Source organism: Vigna radiata, chromosome 1 (genome assembly GCF_000741045.1).
Source record: "Vigna radiata var. radiata cultivar VC1973A chromosome 1, Vradiata_ver6, whole genome shotgun sequence".
Lineage (NCBI taxonomy): Eukaryota > Viridiplantae > Streptophyta > Magnoliopsida > Fabales > Fabaceae > Vigna > Vigna radiata.
Window position 1 is genome coordinate 20168293 of NC_028351.1, and position 11302 is coordinate 20179594.

An 11302-nucleotide genomic window follows, 5' to 3' on the forward strand; every position below is an offset into this window, starting at 1 on the left:
GACATTGGGGGAGATTCTGATTTTTCGTTGTTAGTTGTCGCAACCAGAATCGCGACGGGACGACGATCCAAAAAGAAAACGATTTTAGAAAAAAGAGTTTGGAGTCGCCACAATAGTTTATTCTGGAAAACTACGGAAAAACCATAAACGATAAGGCAAGGTCTACAAAACCAAATTCTGGTTCGGAGGTCGGTTATATGTGGGGAAGGTGTTAGCACCCCACAACGCCTGCCCTAAGGCAGTACCTTTAATTAAATACACGAATTTGATATTGTTTGCAAAATGTTCGATTTCCCCTAAAAATAAAACTCTAAAGAAAACAAAATATTTCTTTTGTGTTTTTTATATCCGACAAGGACTGACCTTGCTCCTACGTATTCTCGATATGAGAAATCAGGGTTACGTAGTTCTAGCGAACAGATCATTTGTGTTGTTTGAAAAAGGACATTTGGTATTTTGGGATTTTTATATAAGTAAAGGAAAAAGTTTTAAGCACAAGGCCTACGCAAACGGTTGCACGTGTGCTTAAACCTTTAAAATATTTTTTATTGATTTTTGATTTTTGTAAAAGAAAAGGAAAAGATTTTTAGCACAAGGCTTACGCGAACGGTCGCACGTGTGCTTAAACCTTTAAAATATTTTTTATTGATTTTTTATTTTTGTAAAAGAAAAGGAAAATATTTTTAGCACAAGGCCTACGCGAACGGTCGCACGTGTGCTTAAACCTTTTCAAAATATTTTTTTATTGATTTTTAATTTTTGTAAAAGAAAAGGAAAAGATTTTTAGCATAAGGCCTACGCGAACGGTTTAACGTGTGCTTAAACCTTTTCAAAATATTTTTTATTTATGATATTTTTTATGATTTTTATATTTTTAATATTTTTAACAAACAAACAATGATAAAACAAATTCTAAAGCTAAAGAAATAAAAGCGAAGACAATAATAAAAAAAAACAATACAGTACAATAGACCCAATATGAAAAAGGGAGTGGAGAAGACAAAACTAAGGGTGCAACATGAAACTTATTGGCCCATGACCAAAGGTAGGGGTGCAGCAGATGAAAATTGGGGGTGCATTTGGTAGGTGCTGGCCCAGGCCCTTTTTGCGTTTTTGTTTGTTTGCAGAATTGGGATGGGGGTATAAACGAGAATGAGAGGTGCAGTGAAGAAAAGCCAACCCATCAGCCCGGCCCAAAGCCAACTCATGGGGTTTCAACAACTTTTCCTCATTCGCTTCAGAGACCCTACCTGCCTAAACCTAGGGTTCTCTTCAAAGAAAGCCATGAAGGCTTGTCTCAACGCTGTGTGCCACCTTGACAACACCAAAAGTGTCGCCAATGAAGCCGCGCCGCCAACCAGCCACTAACCGCGCCGCCCCCTCGAACCCGACGTCAGGCCCCACGACACTCTCTCCCCGACGCCGACGAGATCTGCTGCTACTGGCGAGAGTAGTCGCTGCTGCCACTTGCAACCAAGGTCTCCACTGGTCACGGTTCCGAGCTCCAACATTGGACGCTCTTCCCTAGCCAGTGCCAACGCAAGCCGCGATGATCGCCCCAGGTGTCGTTGCTAATGACAGGCGGCACTTGTCCTTTCTTTCCTCATCATCGATTCCACCCCTTTAAGACGCACCGCGAGACCTAAGAGAACCATGCAAGCCCTACGACTCCGCACCAGCCTACCGGTATCGCCAACGCTGCTAGTGTTGTTCTGCCTTCGTTTTCCTTTCTTAACTTGGGTGTGTGTTTTCTGATGGTGTTGTTTGCTGTCACGAAGCGCGGAGAGTGGCGGTGGTGGCGAAACAGAGAGAGAGCACGAGAAGGAGAGAGTCTGAAATCCCTTAGCAGTTGGGTCTACACTAGAATCGGAGATGACGATGAGAAATGCCGCAATCGACGTACTAAGAACGAGTGCCCAGGAAACGATAAACACCAATTTCCTTCTCAAACATGGGCGAAGCTAAGAAAGTTAATTCGTTAAGCTTGAACTCGCGTCGAGAGGAAGAATTATCTTTATTCTTGTTACTGTTGTTCTCGTTAGTAGTGGTAGAGATGGAGATTAGGAAGTGAATGAATGGGCTCTTCTCTGTTTTGCTGTGATTTTCTGTTTTTGTGATGAGTGGAGCAATGATTTTTTTTTATTGTGAAAATTTGGTTCAGTGATTGAAATCAATGGTAAGAATGGTTATGGCTTGAATATGATTCGTGAATATGAGTCGTATGTGATGGAGGAAATTGGTTCCAAAAAGGGTGACACTGTTGAGTTGATAGGAAGTAATATGTTAGTGAGAGGTTGATGATGGATGATGGAAGAATCGGTGGGAGAATCTCCTTTTGCTATGCCGAAGAAAACGATTTCGGAGAGAGTGATTTTGTTGAGAGAATGGAGTGATGGAATGGAAGGTGAGAAATGGTGAGGAAGATGGCGTTGCAGCGGCAGCTTCTGTCGAGTACTTTATCTGTGGTGCAAGTAAAGCAAATGTCTTACATGGAACTATCTCAGAAATTTTACGATGCCTTCAAGCTGTGTGGGACTTCCCTCAAATCCCCTCTCATTGCTCGCAAACTTCATGCCCAACTCATACTCTCCGGCTTGGACGCTTCCCTTTTCTTACTCAACAATCTACTGCACATGTACTCCAGCTGCGCCATGCTCGATGATGCTTTTCGCGTTTTTCGCCAGACCAGCCACCCCAACACTTTTACCTGGAACACCATGCTTCATGCTCTCGTTTATTCCGCTCGGATGCGCGAAGCAGAGAACTTGTTCGATGAAATGCCTGCAAGAATGAGAGACTCTGTTTCTTGGACCACAATGATATCTGGTTATTGTCAGAACGGCCTCCCTGCTCACAGCATCAAAACTTTTACGTCGATGCTTCGGGATTCTAATCATGAAATTCAAAACTGTGACCCCTTTTCCTATACTTGTACAATGAAGGCTTGTGCTTGCCTTGCCTCCACTCAATTGGCACTTCAGTTGCACGCCCATGTAGTCAAGTTACATTTGGGAGCCCACAATTGCATTCATAACTCCCTGGTTGATATGTATATTAAGTGCGGATTAATCCGTTTGGCTGAGGCTGTTTTCCTTGACATTGAAAGCCCTAGTTTGTTTTGTTGGAACAGTATGATTTATGGATATTCGAAATTATATGGACCCTTTGAAGCTCTCCGGGCGTTCAACCGAATGCCTCATCGTGACAATGTTTCATGGAACACGCTGATATCTGTGTTTTCTCAACACGGTCTTGGGGTCTGTTGTCTCAGTATGTTTGTGGAGATGTGCAGTGTGGGTTTTAGGCCCAATTTCATGACTTATGGTAGTGTACTCAGTGCATGTGCCAGCATTTCTGATCTAGAATGGGGTGCCCATTTGCATGCTCGGATTCTTCGAATGGAACATAGCCTGGAATTATTTTTGGGAAACGGTCTCATAGACATGTATGCCAAATGTGGACGCTTAGGACTAGCGAAACGTGTTTTTAATGGTTTAGGGGAACGCAATCAAGTTTCTTGGACTTGTTTGATCGCAGGCGTGGCACAGTTTGAACTTGGCGAAGATGCTTTGGCACTATTTAACCAAATGAGATTGGATTCTGTGGTGTTGGATGATTTCACTCTTGCCACAGTACTTAGGGTTTGTTCGGGTCAGAATTATGTTGCCTCTGGAAAACTACTTCATGGATATTCAATCAAAAGTGGGATGGAGTCCTCTGTTCCTGTAGGGAACGCAATCATTACAATGTATGCAAAGTGTGGTGATACTGAGAAAGCTAGCCTTGCATTTAGATTGATGCCGCTTAGAGATATCATCTCATGGACAGCCATGATCAATGCATTCTCTCAAAACGGAGACATTGACAGGGCACGCCAATGTTTTGAAATTATGCCTGAGCGAAACGTCATAACTTGGAATTCCATGTTAAGCACGTATGTCCAACATGGGTTTACAGAAGAAGGGATAAAATTATATGTTTTGATGATGAAAAACAAAGAAGTTAAACCGGATTGGGTCACTTTTGCAACCTCTATCCGGGCATGTGCTGACTTGGCAATTGTAAAACTTGGGACACAAGTCATATCTCATGCCTTGAAGTTTGGGCTCAGTTCGGATGTTTCTGTTGCAAATAGTATTGTCACTATGTATTCAAGATGTGGGCAAATCAAAGAAGCACAGCAAGTTTTTGACTCAATACATGTGAAAAGCCTGATTTCCTGGAATGCCATGATGGCAGCATTTGCACAAAATGGTTTAGGCAACAAAGTAATTGAAACATTTGAGGATATGTTGAGGACAGGGTGCAAACCTGACCATATAAGCTACGTTGCTGTTTTATCTGGGTGCAGCCACATAGGGCTTGTAGCTGAAGGGAAACATTATTATGATTCCATGACTCAAGTGTTTGGCATTTCTCCAACAAATGAGCACTTTGCTTGTATGGTAGATCTGCTTGGTCGAGCAGGGTTACTAGACCAGGCCAAGAATTTAATAGATGGAATGCCTTTTAATCCAAATGCAACTGTTTGGAGTGCTCTACTAGGAGCATGCCGAATCCATCATGATTCAAGACTAGCTGAAACAGCCGTGAAGAAGTTGATGGAATTAAATGTTGAAGATTCTGGAGGTTATGTTCTTCTAGCAAATATATACGCCGAGTCAGGGGAGTTAGAAAATGTTGCTGATATGAGAAAGTTGATGAAAGTGAAAGGAATTAAAAAGAGTCCAGGTTGTAGCTGGATTGAGGTTGATAACAGGGTACATGTGTTTACTGTAGATTATACCAGTCATCCACAGATAAAGGAGGTTTATATAAAACTGGAGGAGATGATGAAGAAAGTAGAAGATACTGGAAGATATGTTAGCGTTGTCTCTTCTGCTCATAGGAGTAAAAGGTATCATAGTGAAAAGCTTGCTTTTGCTTTTGGGTTGCTTAGTTTACCATCTTGGATGCCTATACATGTAATGAAGAATCTTCGTGTGTGCAACGATTGTCACTTGGTAATAAAGTTGTTGTCTTTGGTCACCTCAAGGGAGCTTATAATGAGAGATCGATATCGATTTCATCATTTCAAGGATGGGTTTTGCTCCTGTGGAGACTATTGGTAGTTGAGGTACACATTATTCTTTTCCATACCTGCTAACCCTCCCATTGCTTCTACTTATACGCTTTTCCTTCTCAAAATCTGGCAACCATTCTTTGAAAATAGTTTGTTCACTATACCAATATTGTTAACCTTTTATCTAAATTAAATAGCACTTTTGCACATAACTGCTAGCAATTTGACAGAACATAAATATACAAAGTGCTTAACTTATCCTGATTGAGCGAAGAGGTAGTTAATTCCATAACTATTTAACTTTCTTTCCTTATTGTTGAATCACACTTCGCATGTGCTAGTACAGCTTTCAATACTTTGAATGTGGTGTCTCACTTAGACGTTACTTGGTGCCTTATCTCTATTTGTTCACATCTCTTTTACTGTGTGGTGCTTGTATTTTGAGTTAGATAATGATAGGTCGACCCAACCCAAAATCTGTACACCCAATTTGCACTAATTTCGCGGTGGACAGAGGCCAAGTCGTCAAACCATGAAATTTATCAATTCCAGTGACCCACTGCTTTTTAATTCCAATGAAAATACAAACAATAAATTTGATCGTATGCCAAAAGTTGTATATGCTCCCTAAAACCCTTGTTCAAGCATTCCTTCTCCATTTTTTTTATTGTTGTTGCTATGGTAGAAGTACAGAGTTTGTTAGAAGAAGAATAGTTTCCTTTAAAGTGTTTCAAAACCCTGAACCCAGCCTCGGCGTCCTAAAGGAAGAGCTTTATTTTCTAAAGACCTTGAAAGTTCGGTATAACTTTTGTGAATAGGAATAGGAAACGAGCGCAAACAAGTTTCAGTGCATCAGATTATATGGTAAATGGCAGACCTGTTATGTTTATTTTTGAGTGTTTTCCTTTATTAGTTTGATTGTGCAACAGCATTAAGTACGTCTGGAAGTATATATATGAGTCTTCCTTCTACGATGAATATTTTCTGTTTCATGTTAGTTTTTGTTGTTTAGTTATCATAGTTGGTTATGTTGACCTGTGTGTGGATTTTTCTTGTTATACAGTTAGTTGTTAATGTTTGTATTATGTATACAAGTTTTGTAAAGCTTTTTTCTAAGATTTATAAATAAAACATATTTGATATTCTAAAAGATGTTGAAATTTGGAATAATCTTGAACCATCAAGTAGTAACTTCGGTCTAACATCATGGTAAGAAACATTAATTAAAATGAAAAAATTGCTCATTAATATTTATTTAAAAAAAAAGTGAAAGATGCAATGTGAATAGAAAATTGACACCGTGGAAGGAAAAAATACATTTGCCCTTCAATTTAATTGTACTATTCGTTTTCGTATATTTAAATATTTCTTCATGCAAATATGGTCGTGTCTTTGTTTCTTTAAAACATTTATCCACTTATGAATGTCTGTCATTTTTCTTAATGTTTTTAATCCTTATTATTAATTATGGTTCATAGTTGAACCAAATATTTACAAAGAATTATATTTCGATGTGATATTTGAACTTATATATCGATACACGTACTCCAGATAGAAGATTTATCTTTATTCATCACATGTATTATAAACATCTGTGCAGATTATCAATTGATAACATTCACAGGAAAACACTGTTTTTAATTTTGTAATGTTTATCACAAAATTGTTCAAGGGAAAAGTGAAAATCTAATGTTTCAAATTTTCTTAGCAGAACAATAAATTTTATTAATGATAAATAGTTAAAGTTTAAAAAAAAAATCTATTGAAGCTAAATGTCAAAAAGCTTGATAAACATAACAAATGTTGAAAAAAATTATTACAACTAGTTTCAAATCCCTGCATAGGTCACAGGTTGATGTTTGGTTGTACCTACATCAAAAGAAACTTGGAAAGAAACGATAAATATTTTTAAATTTATAATTAAATTTTGAATAGAATCTATTAAAAAAAATTATTTATAAGTTTAAAAAGTCTTAATAGTAAAAATACAAAAGATAAAGTATGTGTAAAAATATAAAATATTTTCTTAAAAATATAAATCAAATTCATAAATATGTAGAATATATTTGTTAAAAATACAGATGAACATCCTGATTTAATATATATTAATAGACTCATATAATGAGTTTATTGTTGTTACACTTGTTTAATTAATATATAAACATACTTATCTAATGTGCATTAACACTTTAAATATGTCATTCTTTAATAATATTAAATATATTAAAAGTACATTAGAAAAAAGATTAATGATAATTAAAATGTCTTGGAAGTCTCACATCGACTATGGATGACCAATTTATAATATATAAATGGGTGCAAACCTCACCTTACAAGCCGGTTTTGTGGGATTAAGTTAGGCTTAAATCCACTCCTTGACAAAATGTGTCTAAAGACACACTAAAGGAAGTAATCACTTATTTATTTTAAAAATTAAATAATTTTTAAAATAATTTTTATGGATACATATAATTGATTAATTATATTGATTAACAAAAAAAATTAAAACTTCAGACATAATTAACGTTTTAGATAGTGATATGAAAATTTTAAATTTAAAAAACTAATAGTGCTATTTAAGATCTAAAACAATTTATTATATATTAAAGGATATAATTGAGATATATTTCTATTTTTACAGTAAATCAGTTAAAATAATTTAAATAGATGAAATAGTGAAAAAAGCAGACAATATTGTATATGATAGTATAAACAAATTATAAATAATATTATTTTAAAAAATAAAATAAAATATACTTTTGTTTCAATTGTGTCCAATTTTATAAAAATTATATCAATTTGGTCATTTTAAAAAAATCACTAACAATCTTAATTGTAAGATCCATGAAAAATATTTATTTTAATAAATAGTAGTAAATTTTAGTATTATTAGTAGTAGTAGTAATTTTAATGAATAAAAAATATAGTTAGAAAAATTAAAATTTATGATAGAAAATTATAATAATTTCAGAAGGAGAGATTCAAAATTTTGAAAACTTATTTTAGAAGGTTTTGTAAAATAAATAAATAAATAAATAATGAAATAAAATAAAATAAAATAAAATAAAATGTGAATAATGTCCAATGGATAAGGCATCCTATGAGGCATTGAAGAAGCAGATCAGAAGATTGGGTGGTGGATGATTAAAATATTATTTTTTAATAAAATAATATTAAAAAAAACTTGAATAGTAAATTTTTTTTTTGCTATAAATAGCCAAGGGAGGGGAAGAAGGATTATGCATAAGAAAGAGGAAAAATAAGAGAGAAAGAGAGAGGAGAGAAAGGAAATAATTACCAAGAAATTTTGGTTGCAAAGAGAGTAGAGATTCTGGAGGATTTTCGGGGTAACAACTTCTGAGTAGGAAACTAAGTCTGGAAAAGAGGTAAGGGGAGCTAACCTTTCTAAGCTTTTATATTATAAAATATTTTTTTTAACTATTTATGTCTTGAAATTTTGTGCAATTACTGTCAATGAAAAAACCTATGTTCTTGTTGTATAACTATTTGAATTTCTGAGATAATATTATATGCTGTTGTTTTGAATCTGGGAATAAGAAACTTGTTAATAACACGTTGAGGAACACTTTGACTAAGGAAAGACGTGGTACTTAAGTTGTCCATTGTGACACACCTCTCTTTCCTAGAAGTCTACTCGATGTGTTTTTAACTAATTCTTATCAAACAGATTATGTGCAGTTAAATTATTTTGTGATATATTCAATTTGTATGATTTTGGGGATGGATGGATTTTATGATGTTTGTATGAATTATTGAGTGTATATCCTTTTTCTATTACATCTATCTGGAAGGATAAGAAGATGTCTAACCGGCTTTGCCAGATTCAACTTCTTGGTTTCCGAGAACGTTTATATTAAAAATAATTTTTTTATGGTAGCTTACCATTACTTTTTGTGATGTATGTATTATATTATGTTGGATGTGAAATTTATGTAATTGAGCGTAATGGGAATGTGGTAGAGAGTGGGAAATCCTTACCGAAGATCCATCTTGAGAAGTTGGACAAAGTAGGAAGGATGTAGCTTCAGTGGTTGTAATTATATCCGAAGATCCAATTTGGGAGATAAAGTAGGATATGATGTATCTGAGTAAAGTACCACTGCAAGCGTAGAACCTATTTAGAGTTCGATATTCATACGATTAATATATTGGGTGGAGTTTATGATGATCATGGTGTGTTTATTGTATTATTAAGAGATTTGATTTATAGGTTAAATATTATGTTATTAATTCATGTTACTTTGTTACAATAGCTCACCCTTGCTTTATCTGTTGTTTGGTGGTTACTATTGTGTTGTGTGTTTGCTCTCGGCGATGATCATCCGGTGGGTGTGAGCAGAAAATGGTGAGACGCCGGTGGAACATGTGTTAGATGGAGGATTGACTAATGTTTAGCTCTTATGGACGAGATCCCTATTTCAATCGTTTTAAGTTTGGAATGTATTAGGTTTAAATATTGACTGATGGTTTGTATATTGAGGAAATTTTTTATTCCTTGTTTCTATGATTGTTCTATCATATTAAGAATGTAATAACTATATTATAGTTTAATACTATAATTATTGGGATGTTACACTAATGGTATCAGAGCAGTTCGTCATTATGAGGACCTATGGGTTGTGCGTTTGACCTGCCTTTCCGTGAAGAGTTGAGTCTAGGTGACATGATTTGTCATGTCTTTCTAAGTTTAAATCATAGAGTGAGTATAACCAACTGGAAGTTTTAAGAACAGAAATGATCTTGATAAGAGTATTGAGGGTACACACTCATTACTTTCTCAAAGATGAATTTCCTCTCATAATTCCAAAGGTTCGGGAGGAAAGAGTTGTGGTCTGAGTTTTGTTTCTTAATAGTGTGGTGGGCTATATAACAGTAGAGGAATACATATTAAGGATAACTTGACCTGTATATCTTCATTAGATTTGGTCAAAATTCTTCGGGACAAGTTTGGCCTCGAAGATAGGAAGATACGGTGTGTTGAAGATTGGAAGTCAAAACATCAGAGTTTTTTTTTTTGGTATACAATGGAAGAGGAAGGATATTGGAGTTTAGAACCGTCTTTTTGTTCGAAGTATTTCAAAGACTGAGCTAGAGGATCAGATATCAATAGTTGTACTATAAGAGTGAAGTTTAAAGGAAGGTCTGAAGTTATGAAGAAAAGAGAGAGAGAGAGAGAATAGGAAATCCTGAAGTAGATTAAGGAGAAAACAATTTTGAGGAGTAGTTTTAGATGATTGAGGGAGAGTTTAGTAGAAGGAAGAATTTCCAAGTTTAGAGAACATGAGATCTTTGGAAAAATGAAGTATTGTAATGGTCCTAAACTAACTATAATGATTAGAAGAAGATGGTTAAATCTTCTCAATCAGTAAATGTATCAGAGTCAAAGTTTGAGGGATGTTTCGAGATTAGTGGGAAGGAGAAGAGTTTGAAAGAAAAAGAAAAAAAAAAGAGGTTTACAATACTGAAGTGATTATCTAGAATGATTAGGGAATTTGGACTAGTTAAGAAATTGCAGGTTGTGTTAGAGCAATTTTCATCACGTATAGTTATATGGTAATATTGAGTGATATTTTGAGTCTGATAAGAAAGGTATAGTTGTTAGATGCTAACTTACAGACAACAGTAAGTCCATGGGTTTAGGGTTTAATGTAAGTATATTGTTGACCTCAATGGTTATGTGAAGGATGGGTGAAGATTTGTATGACTCACCTTGATCTTTGACCAGTGATGCGTGTGTGAGTGAACTTGTTTGTACTTATTACTTTTAGTTCTCATAAGATACAAAATTGAGATTTCCTTAACACTAAATATCCTTGGGATATGGTATTGATCTTGGGAAGCACGTTACAATTGAGATGGCGTTGTTGTTGTCAGTCCTGATAAGCTCACGAGACGAGATGTGGGAGTAGCCCTGATAAGCTCTTTGAGTGGTAGGAATTGCCCTGATAATCTCTATAGGCGGGTGATGGGAAGTAACATGGTTAAATGGTTGGGAGGGTGTACTTGCCTGGAAAAGTTCTTGAATAGAGTGACGGGAAAGGATACTTGGCACAATGGTTTTGTGCTATGACATGTTTTGATGATCCATAAATTCTTTATGCCTTTGGGAGTAAGATTGTATGGGGGAGAAACTAGGATATATAAATCTATACAGATTAAAGTTGTTTCAAAGCTAGTCTATATATATATATATATATATATATATATATATATATATAT

The 11302-nt window shown here is 35.3% G+C and overlaps 1 protein-coding gene across 1 annotated transcript; it reads left to right on the plus strand.

Annotated features, from left to right (window-relative positions):
• The first annotated feature begins 998 nt into the window (after nucleotides 1-998).
• LOC106771729 (pentatricopeptide repeat-containing protein At2g13600) lies at nucleotides 999-5383 on the plus strand. The gene is made up of 2 exons (XM_014657734.2): nucleotides 999-1686; nucleotides 1779-5383. The coding sequence occupies exon 2, from the start codon at nucleotides 2412-2414 to the stop codon at nucleotides 5109-5111; it is 2700 nt and encodes an 899-aa protein (XP_014513220.1). The 5' UTR covers nucleotides 999-1686; nucleotides 1779-2411; the 3' UTR covers nucleotides 5112-5383.
• Nucleotides 5384-11302: the final 5919 nt, after the last annotated feature.